Source organism: Mangifera indica, chromosome 6 (assembly GCF_011075055.1).
Source record: "Mangifera indica cultivar Alphonso chromosome 6, CATAS_Mindica_2.1, whole genome shotgun sequence".
Lineage (NCBI taxonomy): Eukaryota > Viridiplantae > Streptophyta > Magnoliopsida > Sapindales > Anacardiaceae > Mangifera > Mangifera indica.
In genome coordinates, this window is record NC_058142.1 from 8,028,272 (window position 1) to 8,046,327 (window position 18,056).

The 18,056-nt window shown below is 30.4% G+C and overlaps 1 protein-coding gene across 1 annotated transcript; it reads right to left on the bottom strand.

Moving 5' to 3' along the window:
* Positions 1 to 2,965: 2,965 nt before the first annotated feature.
* LOC123219520 (protein SIEVE ELEMENT OCCLUSION B-like) lies at positions 2,966 to 5,583 on the bottom strand. The gene is made up of 6 exons (XM_044641514.1): positions 5,374 to 5,583; positions 4,738 to 5,282; positions 4,568 to 4,665; positions 4,326 to 4,471; positions 3,735 to 4,214; positions 2,966 to 3,589 (listed from the first exon to the last, which is right to left on the bottom strand). Exons 1-6 carry the CDS (start codon positions 5,524 to 5,526, stop codon positions 3,083 to 3,085), a joined length of 1,929 nt encoding a protein of 642 aa, XP_044497449.1. The 5' UTR covers positions 5,527 to 5,583; the 3' UTR covers positions 2,966 to 3,082.
* Between the last annotated feature and the right edge of the window lie 12,473 nt (positions 5,584 to 18,056).

Below are 18,056 nucleotides of genomic sequence, written 5' to 3' on the forward strand. Positions count from 1 at the left end.
ATTGAGTGAATGTTACAAGCTTATTGATTAAGGCGATTGAAAAAAACAAAGAGAGAGAATACTGTAACCTACTAGTTTTAAAATTTCGATTTAGGCTAGATGCACTAAACTTTTGTATAGAATTTTCTTCTAAAATTATTAGTTCTGCAAAAGAAAATCAAAATTTCTTTTTATATATGTGCGGAAGAATTATAAATTTAGATGGTTTAGCTATTGAATCATTTGAATTGAGCCTGCATTTCATATAAAACGATCAGCTTTGTGAATCAGAAATCTTCTATGTATATAATATCATACAAGGCATATTTAAGATCAATTATTCAGATATGTATTTCGTACATAGCAAACCTATATAATCACCCTTCAGTTTTATAATACAAAATGCAACAAGATTTCAATTACATGTAAGAAATGTACAAGTTTCTGTATAGAACTACTCGGATCACTTACCTGGAAGTTGAAGAGGCTGCACACAGATGACTTGTGAAGCTATGGAGGTACCACAAGTGAGACAGCTTATGAGGATGCTACACGTGAATCATTCTAATTTAAGAATAACTTGTGCAATGGGGATGGAATAAAAAGATGAAGTGTGGACTTAAAATTGATAGGCATGTTTAACTTTTTCACTCATTTTAAATTTTCTTTATCAAATGTTCTTTTTCCTATTTAGTTTTCAAGGATTAATTCTTTTCCTAAAATAAGCTATCCCACATGGTTCTTGTAAGTTCACCTTCATATTTTGTCGATTACTTGATAGAAGAAGAGTTCTCTAAGCTTGGAGAACCTGCTTTGCTGGTGCAGGATGTGCATAATAAATAATTTTTTGACTGTACAGGTGGACATTGGTGTTTGAAAAGTGAAATAAATTGTACTTGGATCACTGATTAAGCAATGAATCGATGATAATAAACTAAAGGCCAACAGATTATGTCCCACCCAAGGTTTAATTTTCTGACAAAGTCATACCCTTAATTTTGGAAAATCTTAGTACTTATTCGTCATCTAATTATGTGAGTATTTGTTTAAAACTAAATTAACAATTTCCCTTTTTTAAGTGTAAATACACAACATGTAAAACAACATAAATAAAGAAATAAAAAAACAAAAATTTTAAAAAGTAAAACAAAATCCAAAAAGAATAGATGTGGCAAACAGATAGGTCAGACTAGGTGCGGGTCAAGTTAATACAAGTGCAGGTTAAACTGGTGCAGATCAAAAATAAGTTGAGTTATATGGGTAATGATTTTTGAAACCCGTACCCAGCCCTAAGGGTATGGATCGACTCATGGGTTACCTGCTAATATTAATTTTTCACTATTTTTTTGTTTTATTATTTTAATGTATTTTTTCATAATTTTCAATATTTTTTCTTCAAATACATAAGTATTTTATGAAAGAACGAAAATTTCTGTCAAATTATAAAAATATTTTCTATAGATTTAAAAAATTTTAACATTGAACACAAAATAAATATTTGTAATAAAGTGTCTAATGCGCATATTTTTTTAATTTGTTTTCAACACTACATATTCTTTAATATTTGGGTGAATTGGAGTTTATTTCATGTAAAAAAAAAAAGAAAATATGTGAAATTTTTGTTGAGTGTATTGTAAATTTGATGTTGAAGAGGAAAAAGAAGATGACTAGGAGGATGACCTACAGGTACCCGTGGGCATACTTAGTCCACTCGCAAAAATTCATTATTTGTGGGTACGGGTTTAAAAATTTAAAACTTATATTTAGGCAAGTTATGTGGGTGACCCTCCCGTTTTGCCACCTCTAAAACGAATAAAGAGAGGAAGATGTAAAGACTTTCTTCACCACCATCGACTCCCAAATCCTCATTTTCCAAGCACTCCACCTCCAATCCTGCCACCTTCTCTTACCACCCGTGCTTCCATTCAACTCCCATCCTTACCATGTAGAGGAAGGAGGAAGAAGAGGGTTTGCATCATTCGAGTTGGCAAAAAGGGTCTCGATGACCTGCGTTGTCTTGAATGGCAAGGGATTCATTGGAAGATCATTGAGGTGTCTCACTTGTTGAGACTTGACAACTCAATTGTCCTAGTTGTCGATTCCACTCACTCTCTCTAGCTTAACTTTTTTGAATTTGACTTACTCCTCACCGATGTTATCTCCTCTGGTCGCTCCAAGTGTTGGTTCGTTGATGTTTGTGATGTGTCTTATATCAAACGAGGTTTGTTAAAAATAGTAATGTAACTAGATGATTTATGTACATAAGTTATGTTTGTATATTTTGGTTTTTGTTTAGTTGCAATTATCATATTATAATTGTGATAATTGTTTTGTTATGATATGTTAAAAATATTGTGATAAAAATAAAAATTATTACAATCAAAAAACCGACTTATTTTGATAATAGCGGTGATGAAATATTTTCTCACAATATATGTATTATAACAAAATTTTGATTTATTTTGACAAAAATTGTTATTACAAAAAGCAAAATTTTTTGTAGTTAATTCCTCCTGGCTCAATTAAAAATGGATGCAGTGCAGGGGATCCCCATAACCAGAGCATGCAATTAGACACATGGCTTGACCATTGCCCCCACTTTTTGTATGGCCCATGCCGAGGACCTTGGGAGTAAAGCCTACAGGTAGTACAATCCATTAAAAATAATTAAAAATTAAAGAAAATTATTAAAATTATAGGCTTCTTCTTAAACTGCCACCCTTCTTAGATTTATATGATGAGACCTGAGTGGATCATTGAAGGGTGATAAACAGAGTACCACGGTCGTCTAGTCTAGTCCATATGAGCAACGGTTGAAAGCATTTAGACATGAGTGCTTATAGTTATTTCAACCAACGCCTTGTTATTTAACTGGGTTTCATTTAGCCGAGCATGATATTGTTCTTAAACCTTCCACTCAAGCAACAGAATGTATTAAATTATTCAAGACAAAATCATGGGGAAATATACTCTAATGAATCCCATACAAAATGAAAGCAAGTGTGTTATATCACGCATTTAATAATAAATTTACATCATTACAACATCAGCAACAAAATCTATCAAGTAGCACTGTTATCTCTGATAACATCAATGTGATCCGTCATATTGGTTTTTGGAGCTTCTCAAGATGTTGTCTGAGTGCATCTATAAAACCCATTTTCTCTGTATCTTTTTTCCATATATCAAACTTGGAAAAGCACATCAAAATGGTTTTGCCCTTGGCCATAACCGGGGCTGATTCTCTCCTGCCAAACAGAGCCCATCCTTCATTACTTCTATCAAACCTAAGCATAGTATTGACTTCCTTCATCAAACGATCATTTTCCACTATAATGCCCCGCTGTTGCTTCCTAGAGTTCAACATGGCCTCTATCCGTGACCAGAAGATCCAAATCTGAGTGAGGTCTGGAAATGTGTGACTAAGGTTCTCCGCACTAATAATGTCGATGTTTCTTCCAATTTGCTTTGTAATGCTGCTCTGACCCACGTAAAGGATCTCCAATGGAATTACCGATGCGACTGCCCGTGCAGCGGCTGTGAATCTCCTGATCCACTCTATATTGTTTCCGCCGAATAAGCCTATGTTTTTTCCTTCAGATAACTGAAACTGAAGAAAATAATGTAATTATGCTCTATCATGCACAAACAAATTGCAGGAAGCATATGCAATTGTTCTTTGTTGCCGATGTTTGCCAAAAAAAAAAGCGACAAGTAATTTACTAAAACTAGTTAGCTCTAATGAGTATGCCTACCCAATCAGAAACAACTGGAATACCGTATCCTAAAATCTCAATTCCCCAAGTCTCTTTTTCCCAAAGGGATGCCTCTCGGGCCCCAGTGAAAGGGAATGCTCTGTCTGCCCAAATCAAGATCATGTGGAAAGCATTAAGGTTAACAACTTTCCCTTGATGGTCAAGAACCACAATAATGGGCTTCCCCTTGAAGTGCCACATTTCTTTGATATACTTTATGAACGCTGGCTCGATCATTGAATGGTGATACACCGAGTACCATGGCATGCTCAACTGGTACTTCTCAAATTTCTCCTTCCTCCTTTGGGTCCATGGGGTTGACCTATCAACAATAGGGATCCAAACCATTTCAAACTGACTCCCTGTCATTGTTTGACACTCATCATATATAAACTCTAAGACGGATACCACATCCATGGATAACTCCATATCTGAAATGAGGAGCAGCACATTCTTTCCCATCAACCCATTGAAGCCAGCCTGTTTTTGTCATGCATAAGGAACTTATTTTTAAGCTATTGTTATGATTCAGTGCTATTACGGTATTTTTATATGTTGATGTTCGTAATAAAGAGAGAAATTTTAGCAAACCCTTGTTTCGGTGTAACCCTTCAGGAGAGGCAGCTCATCTTCCTTGGTATTAATCAATGCCCTCAGAATTTCCACGTTATCAGTGTGGTCTTTTTCCATGAGCCTCTGAAGACTTTCATAGGGAATGGGATATCTCTGCTCATCCTCTTCACAAGAATATTATTATTAATCCATTTAAGCACATAATTAATCAGATAAATTACATGGAGTTCTTTTAAATGCTTTTTGGTGGGAAAGATCACCTATGAGTTGAATTGGCTCCTTAAGATGGTTGAGTTTGCTGCTGACTTTCTGGGATAAGCTTGATAGTTTCATTGCCTCTGCTGTTGATGATATTTTACTGCCACAGCAAAAAATTATTAACGAATAATGACAATACGAAGTGAGAAGGAATTAGAAATGATTGTCATACTCATAACCCATGCCAGTGAGGCCCAAAATTTGTGATGCGCAAGCCAAAATGCTTCGGATGGTCCAGTAAACTGAGATGGGAATCTGGGAAAAGGCAGAACTCAATCTTTCTAGATCGAAATTGAAGATGTTCGTAGATGCAAACTCTGTCAAATAAAAAATTGTTTTGACCACATCTAGAGTGGACTTGATGAGGCTGCTAACTGCATCAAACTTTGGTTTAAATTTGTCAACTGGCCCCTGTGTTTCTGGGAATGACTTTATCAGCGGAACCGATTTGACAAGGGGGTTGGTAGGATAAGGCTGTGCCACCACCAAAAAGTCACCGTAATTAAAAGCAAATGCAAGCAAGACTAGTACCGCTTTGGCTTCCCACTCGTAGCTTCTTAGGATGTTCAATATGTCCAAAGTTGTAGCATGTTCATCTTCGCCGGCAGAAAACTTGCGGGAAATTTTATAGATATCAGAAGACCAACGATTGTACATGCCAGGACAGTTGAATTGGGAATCCTTGTTATCCAACACATCTAGATTCAATTGTGTTTCCTGCATACAATATACAGTTACAAATGAATTATAAGTCACAACCCAGGTGTGAAATAATTAATAGCCAAAGAATAGATAAAAAGATGAATACCAGTCCAAAGCCAGGGGCGGAAGGTTGAAAGATGTTATGAATGATGCGAAGAAGAGGATTCACAGCCAATGAAATGCCATCGGGTGCATGAGTAGCTTCAACTTCCCTCATTATTTCATTTTCATCTAGCTCTTCGTCAATCCTCTGTGCCATTGAATTGCTAAGAAGTATTAGGTGATGGACACTGAGGAAGACAAGAAAGGCTTTGTATTCAGCTTAATTTTATAAGAAATCAAATCTATACTTTTCTAAGTTTATCAGCATCAATTCATTGTTGATTCAGCAATCTAAGCACAATTTCTTTCACTGTTTAAACACCGACATCCACCTTTAAAATAAAAAATTTGAAAAGTGTTTTCTAAAACAAATTAGGTTAAAAAAAAAACTTATTCAATTTATCAATAAAACTGTGTGAATCCAATTTTGAATACTCAATTAAATATTCATATAATATGTCATCATATGATTAAATAATTTTAAATTAAAGATAAAATAATATTTAATTTTATAATGACATATTATATAAATGTCTAATTGGTTATTCTAAATTGTGTGTACATAATATTAGTCTTATTTTATATGGTTATCAAGACAAATGTATAGAATAAGTTCCTAAATAAAGTTACATGAAAAAACCAAATTAAATTTAAAATTAGGGAAATTTTCTTATTAAATTTAAGAGATTATTAGATACTAAATAATGTTTAAAGATTTTTCTTTTTGATATTATTAAAGTAACATCAATTTGATAAGCTTGTGTCAACCCTTGTTAAAATAAAGTTTCATATGAAAAAATGATGTAAAAAAACCAAATTAAATTTAAAATTAGGAAAAATCTTATTAAATTTATGAGGTTATTTGATATTAAATGATGTTTAAAGAGTTTTTTTTTTTTGGGTTATTGTTAAGATAACATCAATTTGACAAGGTTGTGTCATTTTATTTCTTAAATGTTGATAAGGTTGTTCATGATTTTGGTTGAGCTTATTCTTATTATGTGTTTCATTCAAGTAATTTTTTCTTACCAAAGTGAAATATTACCATTGCACCATTGAATTGCTTGGAAGAATTAGGTGACGGACGATGAAAAAGACAAGAAGGGCTTGGTACTTTACTTGGAGCGTTTAGTTTGAAAAATATTTTATTATTAAAATTAAAAGATTATCTTAAAGATAGATTACTTTGAGAATTAATAGGTATAAGTGATTACTATATTTGTTAAAATTAGATAAAAATTGGTATATATAAATAATTATTGTGTTTGATTAAATATAATAAAAAAATATTAGTTATTATTCTACTTAAATGCATTTAAGTGTAATTATTCTAAAATATTTTTTATGTTATTTGTTATATTAATTGAAAAAAATTAATTTTATCTTAAAAAAATTAATAATAAGGATATAGTTATAATAAAATCAAGATTACCTTGGTTATCGTTTTAATACCTAAGGTGAAAGTGATAATCAAATTACTTCTTATATTACTTACCACATCATTATTGGTAATAGAAGATTACTGAAATCTTTTATTATTTATAAACCAAACAAAGTAATGTAAGTAATAAAAAAAAGATTATCAGAGTAATTTTTAATCTCTTTTAACCAAATGCCCCCTATAAGAAATCTAATCTATGCTATAATGTAGTCAAGACCTTAAGAAGGCATTTGGTTAAAGGTTTATAAAGATTACTGTGGTAATTTATATTTTATTATTTACATTATTTTGTCTGATTTATAAGTAATAAAATATTTCGATAATTTTTTATTATCAATGGTGATGTAATAAGTAATATAAGAGGTAATCTAATTAGCACCTTCATCTCAGGTATAAAAAGATTACCAAGATGATTTTGATTTTATTATAAGTATATTCTTATTTATTAATTTTTTTAGAGTAAAAATAATCTCATTTTCAATTAATATAATAAATAATATAAAAAATATTTTAGAATAATTAAACCTAAGGGTATTTAACTAAAATAATATACTAATATTTTTTTATCACCTCTAATTAAATATAATAATTATTTATATTTATCTATTTTTACTAAATTTTATCAAGCACCGATATCCACCTTTAAAGCCAAGAAGGTGTGTAGTATCCTTATTTTCTTTTTAAGATAATAACAATAATTAAAGACATAATAATAAAGAATTATTCTATTTGGAATAATTCTTGCCTAACCTAATAAGAAACGGATCCCACAAATTCACCACTTTCCCAATAAACTTTGAAGAGGAAATTGAACTCCATTTTATTAAAAGAAATTTCTCAAAAAATTTTCTATGTCTATTTGAAAGTGCCCAAATTTCATGAATCAATAAAAAAAGAAAAAAAAATGATTCAAAAACATTGTTCAACAACTACCCAATGAACATTAATTGAGTTTCTTATGATTTAGTTCCACAATTATGACTTGAAAAGTTTAGACTATTAAAGAATACTACCAAGATTAAGATTTGATATTGTTAAGTTTAATTTTTGTTTTATTACCATGTGTAATGAATTTTGTATTATATTGAAGATGGTTATATGATGAATTATCTTATGAAATTCATTTTAGAAAGGTAGATGAACTATATTATGAAATTTGTTATATAAAGGTATGCTAGGAGTATTAAATGTTTTAACCATTTAATTTATATGAAATTGATTTATTTTGATCCATACATTTTGTTAAGAAAAAAAACTAAAATTTTTAGAAGAAAATGTTTTATGATGTGATTTCTAAAAATCTTACGGAAGTTTTATAATTTTAATAAGGCAACAAAATTTAATTTAAATTATTTTGGAAAGTGTCTAAAAAGAATTTCTATTAAAAAAAAACTTATTTATTTTATCAATAAAACTATGTATATTTAATTTTAAATATTCAATTATACTACATGATGTGTAATCCTCATATTAGTGAGAGAATCAGGTTTTCACGGCTAATTTGAGTCTTTATATCTTGGGATCTCTGTGTCCCACACATGCACTTTAGGGATCTTTGTGTTCCATATTTGTCTATAAATCTTTTAGTTTCTCCAAAAAATAAAGTGTTCATATTCATTCTGCATAATCTTTATGTCCCACCTGATATGTCCCAACCTCCATTATCTCATAAAATGTAAGCACTTCTATGAGATTCAGGAGATCGAGATACATCTTGTAAAACTGTTTAAAAATATTCTACATGCTTATTTATAACATGTTTAGGCCTTTAGCCTTACAATTTATCTACACTGAAATTTTTTTTTGGAGAAGCATTTTTCACTCTTAATTTGACAAAACAAAATGGAACAAAAACATTATAATTTCATTACGAAAACATAAGAATAGATTTTTGGTTAGGCCTCCGGCCTTTCAACATTACAAAACAACATTTGATTCATTCGGAAAATCATAATGATAATTTCTATCAGGCCTCTGGCCTTTTACCATTGACAAAACATTCTCAAGAGGAGATTGACATACACACATGCAAAATAAGACACATACGGGAAGCAACTATGTCATGTGACACAACCTTGATCAAAATCACAACTCGACACAATCTTAGAAATGTCTTAGAGGAGAAAAATTTTATAAAGATGAACTAAAGACTCAGTGAGTGGGTAGTTTATAAAATATTTTTAAAATATTTAAGTATATATCAATAAAGAAATGTGTAATATCCCTAATATCTATCAATCTAAAGATGTTAAATTTCTTTAAAAAAAAAAAAATTGAAATCATCACCAATGGAATAAAATCATTTATTGCTAATAATTTAGATTTATTAATAAACATCGTACTTATCTAAATACCGAAAATTCTTACTAAACAATGAAATTCAAATGTTGTAATAACAACTTAACTAAGTTTATAACCATTTCTAGATTTTTAAATTTGATAACATACTCATGACAATGAGAATGTAAATAGTTTTTATGTATACTAAAATATTCTGAATTAAATTTAAGGAATATACTTAAGGAATATCATATTTAAATAGAAAATCTAATTATCAATAACTTATACATTTATGTATTTATAAACCTCTCACCAAACAATAACCTAAATTGTTCACACAGACAGTTGGGCGTCCATACACAGGTAGAGCGAGGAAGAACTGTTATACTCTACATGTTGTAATCTCGCTCAAATAAAGTACTTACTTCTGTCATACCTGATATGAGATATTACTCAGATATAATGATTAAATTTGTCATACCTTATATGAAATATTGCTCAAACATAACACAATTTAGATGATATTCATGCCGAAGAATAATTGAACTGTACCATACCTTTTACACCATACACTTAATTCAATTACTTAACACTAGGACTTTAAATTAATCATCATCAAGTAATCACAATCTCGTCATACTAAATTAAACTAGAATTATTTGTAATTTTAATGAAATTTGTTAATGGGTTTGTATTAGAATAGATATAGAATCAATTAATAGTGAAATCGGGCTCGAAACAGTAGATTTAAGGTGATCTTATCATCACACATGATTAATAATTACAATGCAAATCCCGTGTACAAGTTTAGGTTGAAAATGGAATACATTTATAATTTTTCAAATCACATGGGTCATCTGTGGTGAGAGGTTTAGGCTAACTTTTAAATATGTGAGGGTTGGGGTGTGTCTAGTGGGGCTATTTGATCACTTTTCACCACACGTGTTTTATTTAGTACATGTGATTCACGGAGTAGGGTTCTTCAATTTGATTTTTTTTTTTTTAATATAGGTTTCGAAACATATAGTTTTCAAACCATTTGCAAAACCCATGTGCAATCATTCTAGGACAATTTATAGCTTAAGAACATGCTTGATTTATCATTTCATTAATATACTACACTAGTATATAGGTGCCTGTTACAAGATTTATGTTTATTGCTTGTGAATTTTACGTTATAAGTTTAAAAATTTACGTTGATGTTGATACATCATCTGGTCGACTTTTACGTGCAAGAAATGAAGCCTACTTTTACATGAAACAGTCGATGAGGGCCATCCCAGCTGCATTCCACTTTTGCTCTATGTCGTAACTTCTGAGAGTTGCTAGCGAGAATGATGGTGTTACTCAGACTTGGGAACCTGAATTGAAAGAGGCCCAATGTGGAGAAGGGGGGCAAAAACACATTGGGCCTGCAAACATGGCAAGAACCCCAAAGCTCGTTTTTTAATTTCTTGGTCAAGCAAAGCACATCTTCTAATCATTTGAATTTCGAATAAACTTCAATTACTCAATGATCACACTAACTTTATCTGCAAATTTCTTATGAACTCTCAAATGATTCCCCCATTATACATAAATATGCACCGCTCAAAGGCACAAACTTTGGAACTAATCTAAACGCATATAATTGCAAAACCCATGTGCAAAATCTGCTTTTCCAGTTGCTCCACCACCCCTGCAATCATCAGTTATATCATACTAAAAAAGTAACACCTCTGAAACCTAGAAAAAGTTGCAGGAAGCCATGGATGATGTCGAAAGAACTAGTCTAATTCCTTAACTTCTTTCAATCATTTCTTCATTTCATTTTAATAATTTTACCCACGAAAAAGCATGCCCTTTTAAGCTCACTTGACCTGAGGCTTTATGGAAAGCTATATTGGCGCAAATTTGGAAGCCATGGCCCTCTTATTTGACTAGAATAGACTTTTTCTTGGAATCTACTTGCTTTTCTTTTGAATCAAGACATTTGTAAAACCAAGTCCTTAAGATCAACCAGGCTTTGTTGGCAGCAGAAATCAAGCATGTTTTTTTGTAACTTATAGATAGATTGATACACTATCATATAAGTTTTGTTTGTTAGTGAAAAGCATAGTGGAAAATTACTTAGTCATCCCTAAGTTTTATCAGAGAGTTTTTTATCCTTTATAACTTTTCTTATAACACTATGGTACTTGTCAAATGATACAAAAAATCATCAAAATTATAATATAAAGTCGATCAAACTTAATAGAATAATATTATATATACAAACAAATTATACAAATTTATATGTACAAACTAAAATGGTAACATATGATTGGATAATTTTAAAGTAGAAGAAAAAGTAAACAATCATATCACCTAACATCTAATCATAAATTGACATATTAGTTTATATAAATATGTTTGTATAATTTATTTATGCATATAGTTATATTCAACTTAATATTATACTACAAATTTAAAAAATATATTTGTATTAAAGGACATAAGTAGCCTTGTGCTAAGGAGTCAAGTCTTTAAACTAGTAGTGATTACACTGTTACAAAAAAATTATACTGAATTATAGTGATGAAATTGTAAGTTTGTCAATGTAGATGAAGACTGAAAATTGGCCCACCTACATGGAGCTGCATTATTGAGCTAGTGCATGGCTTGATGTACATACATAACCTCTTTTTGCAATAAGGGTAGGCAAAAGGACTATTTCCCACTCAAGTTTGAATGTAGAGACAAATATATATTTATAAGGGTTTAAAAACCTAAATACTCACATATGACCTAATCTCTGTTAAAATTTTAGTTAGAGTTAGGGATAAAATTGTTATTTATTAAAAAAATTAAAGTTTTATCATATTTTCTCTCTAAATTTAAAAATCTCACAATTTTTCTCCACCCAAAGTTTTCAAGCTTTAAAGAGTGACTATTTCACCATCAAATCCCTAGGTTTTCTTTCTTCCCTCTTCGATGATCATCTCCAACAACAACAATTATTTGAAGACGAGACAGGGAGTAGACAACCATCTCCAGTGAACAATCTTCATCTTTGTCGATAAAGAGATGACGCCTCTTCGTCTTTTTTGTCGACGAAGACGAATATTTGTATGTCGAAGATGATCACTAGCTCTCTGTCTCGTCTTCAGATGGTCATTATTGCTTGAGAGAAGAGAAGGAAAACCTAAGGATTTTAGGATGAAATGATCATTTTTCAAAATTTGAAAACTTTAGGTGGAGAGAAATTGTGAGATTTTTAAACCTGAGGAGTAAAAGTAATAAAACTTTAATTTTTTTAAATTTTTTAATAAATGATAATTTTATCTCTAATCTTAACTGAGATTTTTAATAGAAATTATGGTATGAATGGGTATTTAAGTTTTTAAAATCTTATGAATGTATGTTTATTTTTGTATTAAAATTTGGGTGGAGAATAGTCCTTTTTGGCCATAAGAGTATTTATTTATTTTAAGTTTTCATTTGAAATCATTTAATTTTGTCTCATTTATTTATTTGTGGTATCATGCCTCCTCTCATTTTTCCCATGTTTTTCCATTCTTCACTAGATTGAATTCCCCTTCTCTTGTTTTCCCTTTGCCATGAAACCTTTCATCTTTTACCATAATTCAATTTCCCATCCCATCTATTAGCCAATACCAACAATTCTCAAATATATTTAAAAAATGAAAAATTCCCATTAAAAATCTTTTATTGTTTTTTTTTCTTCAAATTTTAGTTGTTTTCCACATGGCAAAAGTCATGGAAACTAAAAGGCAAAGGGGAATTGGTTACTATATTCATCATTATTAACTTATCTCTAGATGAAAATCAAACCATTGAGTTTAAGTGCTAATTAATTAGCACCGTTAGATCAAAATTAGTAGACCTTTATGAATGTATAATAGTGGCAGACAATATGGCCCATCTTATCATAAATATGATGAGATTGTCAATATGAGAGGAGTTCTCTAACATAATCATAAATATTTTGGTCCACAACATCGTGAGGGTAACATAAAGATAAGAAACAATGTATTGCGTAAGTAGGGCATAGCCCTAATGGAGAGAAATTGACCTTAGAGTAACTTCATGTGCCATTTAGTCCTTACAAATACCTTTATTGTTATTATTTTTTAAATCCTTCTTAATTTTGGTTTTAATAATTCAAAAATTCTTTGATAAAATTTGTAAACTTAGTTTAGAACCGAACACAACCTTATATATAGATATTCTTATCTTTAACTAAACTAGAGTTAGGCAAATGGAGGCTCAAACCGAACCAACGCAATCCCCTGGAGAAAGAAATCGGTGTAGGTCTTATCTCCGAATATAAGACTCTGACTAATTCTAAGATTGAAACCTATGTGAGAATCTAATGGATCAAGCCCAGACCTATGCCCTTGGCCCATATTATTTTTTAATATACGATTATAAATTTTATTATATTTATGTTTACTTTAATTTTAGGGATATTAATTAAAATAGTCATATTTTGACTTTAATGATCATTTAATTGTGTCCTCACAATTTATAATGATATGTGATGGACAGATATCTTTAACTAATGAACTTGACAACACTTTAACAATAAATTTAACAAATTCAAATATAATTCAAGACTATAATTAATCTTGATTCAAATATTATACAAGAAATAAAATATTCACAAAACAAACTTTAATAATACTATGCACATGATGATTTATTATTGTCAATACAAGTGTTTTATGAATCTTCAAAAGATTGATCTTGAGTTACTATTGATTGAGATCAGTTGTTAAAATTGAAGCTAAATTTTAATTATTTTTTTGGATAAGCCGAATTGGGTGGCTAGATTGTTATGATTTTTTTGATTTAAAATCGATTGACTATGGTGTAATGGTTCTTCTAGAATTAACATTGTCAATTTAGAAATTTTTGACTTGCAACATCTGTCTTCTGCTACATATCCTCAAAGGAAATATGAATTTGAAGAGATATGTTAACTTAAAATTTTCTAATATGTATATACTTAGAAATGAAAATAAGGAGAGGTAAGGCCAAAGACCCTTTTCTCTACCTTTGTCCTTGTCTTTGTCCTCGTCTTTGTCCTCTTAAAGGATATCAATCTTCATCCCCGACCCGAGGATAACAAAGATTCGACGTTCTTTACCTATGGAGAAAAATAATTTCCTCATCCCTTATCCGCAAAAAAAAAAAAAAAAACTCTATCCATCCTAGTAATCGTGGGGAAAAATCTTCTTTTCGTACTTTTAAATACAACATAAATATATTAAACAACAAAATTATCTAAAATTAAAATCAATCCACCATTTCAAATGTCACAAATATTATATATTAATCACCTTAATATGCACAACAAAAAATATAAATAAATTTAAAATACATAAATAATTTAAATTTATAAGGATATATTAATATTTTAAGTAAATATATTAATATAAAGGGAAAGGGAAGGAGACAAGGATGAAGTGAGTCAAGGAAAAAACATATGTATCCTTGTCCTTAGTTTGTCCCTGGTTGCGAGGATATTTTTCATCCCTGACCTGTTCCCCTTCCTATTTTTTATAGAGGAATCCTTTATTCGTTAAGGTAAGGACAAGTTGAAGACCCTAAATTTAGGTTAAAATTGTCATCTCTACATATACTTAAACCATACATCGAAATTAAATCATAACCATTAGCATGATAAACATTGCTCAAATTCATACAAAAATGTATAATTATCATAGAATAGAAATATCAACATCCATACATATTAACATTACCATCATAGTCAAGATCTAAAATACATAAATCCCTAAATATGCACCACAATTATACAAATAACATGAAAGAAATTCGAAACTGAAAACATGCTAACATAAACTAGAATTATAGTAAAGCCTCTCCTTATGCAAATCTCATGAAGGTTGACATTTTGGTCTCCTATAGCCCCACATCATCTCTTACCGTCAAAACAAGACAAAGGAACATGTGAGTATGAAAAACCTTAGTAAGTAACTTATCGAGGCACCATAATCACTACATAGCATAACATGTTGTTCCTTTACAATTCCTTTATTCCAAGCACCTCTTATCTTTATACTCTAATATTTCATGACATCTTAAATGTATATATAAAATAAACTATGACATCCTATATGTTTTCTTTCTGAGGATCTTATCATCTCATATGACTAATTCTTGAATCATGGTATCAATTGAATACTCATCTAACTATTCAAACACCCCAAATGTCTTGTGAAAACATACCATATCCTATCTCAACATCTCATATGTTCGTATAAGCATTGACTCCTTGGTCACACGAGGAATTGGGTGTAGTCATCATTTTCATGTATGTTTTATTAATTGAATTGCTATATAAAACCATCATTGGATGACCTATACCATGACCACATGAAGAATAATTTGTTGCAGTTCCCCTTTTCATACATACCCGAATGAAATGAACTGCTCTATGGACACTTCAGGAGTGCATGAAGCATCTCATAGGTGTCTAGCTACAACATACATGCTTTCTCATACTCTCTTAAGTCATATTACACATAGTGTATGGTTTAAACTAATACTTTAGTTGTTTCTCACTCATATACAAAATTTCTTGAATTCGACCTGAATTTGATCTATTTAGGGTATGTGTCATTTTTCATATAATCAGACACTTATTCTTTAATTTTTGCATTAAATTGTCCCTATTAAGGTTATCATATTTGATCCCCTCTTTCAACAACAACATAGGGGTATAAGTGTAACTTATACACTGTACAGGTGTGACTATTCATGCACATGCATGGGCACACACATACTTCAATCATGATCGTGCATCTTATTTCAATTGATGATCATACATCTAAAATGTTTGATAGTCATAAATCCATTTTTCTATATGTGTATTCACGATAATTGTTTAATTGTTGCTTCAATAGTCAAATCATGAAGTTTCTGAAATAATGACTACTTTTCTATGCCTCAGTTTTAATAAGATATTAATATCATGAGAAAATTCAATTACACGATAATTGTACCATTGAAAGATTTGTTATATTAACATTGATTTTTTATTAATTGGGTGGTCGTAATATCATGCTAAAAGTTTCTCATAGTCTATGAATAAAAAAATGATTAATTATGGATTAATCACAGTTTTTATTCACTATCAACTTAACAAAGAACCTATAAGTCATACAAAATATGAAGTTGTCTACTATAACGAAGAAGGTTTCAGTTTATTACATATATAAAGCAAATCACCTCAAGTTTACTCAAATATGGTGAATTTACATATATATTAATGTTTCTTAATATTTAGGAATTTATATAAGACACATTGTTAAGCCTATTTAAGAGAGAGTAAAAGTTTAGAGTCAAATTATAATAACCTAAAAGTTAGGTTGTGAAATGTAGTATGTGTGATTTGGGTTATGAGAATGTTTCATATAATTTGAACACATTCTCATAAATCCCATGCCCTAGCAAAATTTTGCAAAGAAAAAAAAAATTATTCTTTACACAAAACACATATTCGCTCAATTTAATTCACAGGTTAGCACCTATGTGACACATTTATCATCTTTCTATTGTTTTTGTTATCATAGCACATCTACTTGGATGAGTAGGAGCTTTGTTGGTTCACGAAGAATGCGTAAAACACATCTAAGGTGAATCCTACTTTATGGCACCTTTAAATAAAGTTATCAATTTTAAATCCCTAAAATTGTCTGTATTATATCCCCTTGATCTTATAGGAATTTGTTATGATCTCAGTTTTGAATTTTAATCATTGTTTCGTTGTTGTTTTACTTAAAATAATTGAGATATTATATTTTCAATAATAATTGAATTAGTTATCTTTGGTTCACATTACATTGTCTTTTAAGTTGTCTTTGAATAAGTTAAGCAATTCAGATCTTTAAGTTGGTATTATAGTTTCCTATCACCATGTATCCAATAGCATAAACAGGTAATCACTTCAACTATGTCGTCAATTCAAGAGTATCTACTACCCTTTACAATATGACCACTAATTAATTACATTGACTTAGACACAATTGTAGAAATTGATATGGATAAGATGTCACATGTCATTTGCTCTACAATGGACAATTGATTTGTGTTTTAATGCCACCATTGAAGCATGTTGTAAAACCTCATTTCTTGATACATACCCTTTGATGGAATATGAACTTAAAAAGATGTATTTAACGTAAACTCCTACTATCTTATAACATATTATAAACTGAATTATCTCAATGATTAATGTGCAACTTATATAAACCAAACGGTAATAAACACTTAATCATAAATGCATGCAAAAATATGCAACTTATATAGACTAAATAAACTCAATGATTAATTAATAAACATCATCCAAACATCATAAATGTCTGAAATCTAACATTAACAAAAACTAGTGCAAGAAGTGACATGAGAATGTTTTGTAAAGAATAGGAAGGGTATTTATATGGTGGGATGTGGGGAAATTGCAAAAATAAAAATAAAAAATCTTTGCACTCCGCTCATTACCCAATGGTCAAATGATTGTTTTCCAACTGTCATTTGATCGTTGGGAAAATATTTTTTTAATGTTTTTAAACATTGGGGTTCACTCCGAAGGCCCACATCTTTAGAGCTCGAACTTTGTGGGAAAGTTATGAGTTTAGATTCTCTTCCTTCGGCCTAACCCAACTTGGGGCTACCTCCTATTTGGTTCGAGCTAAGGCTAGGTTATGGGCCGAGGCCCTAAGAGCACCTCAACTACAATGTTAATACATCATGAATATGTGTTGTTGATAACTTAAAACTATAATGGTATTTTAATTCCATTTTTAGGATGCTTCAATTGGAGGGGGTGATATCTTCTTCTTCTAAAATATAAAAAGAAAAACATGTTACAATTATCTAATCCACTACAAGAGATGTGCAAAGGAATGTGAATTAATTATAGGTTACACCAACCATCTTTAATGACAGCGCTACCGCAC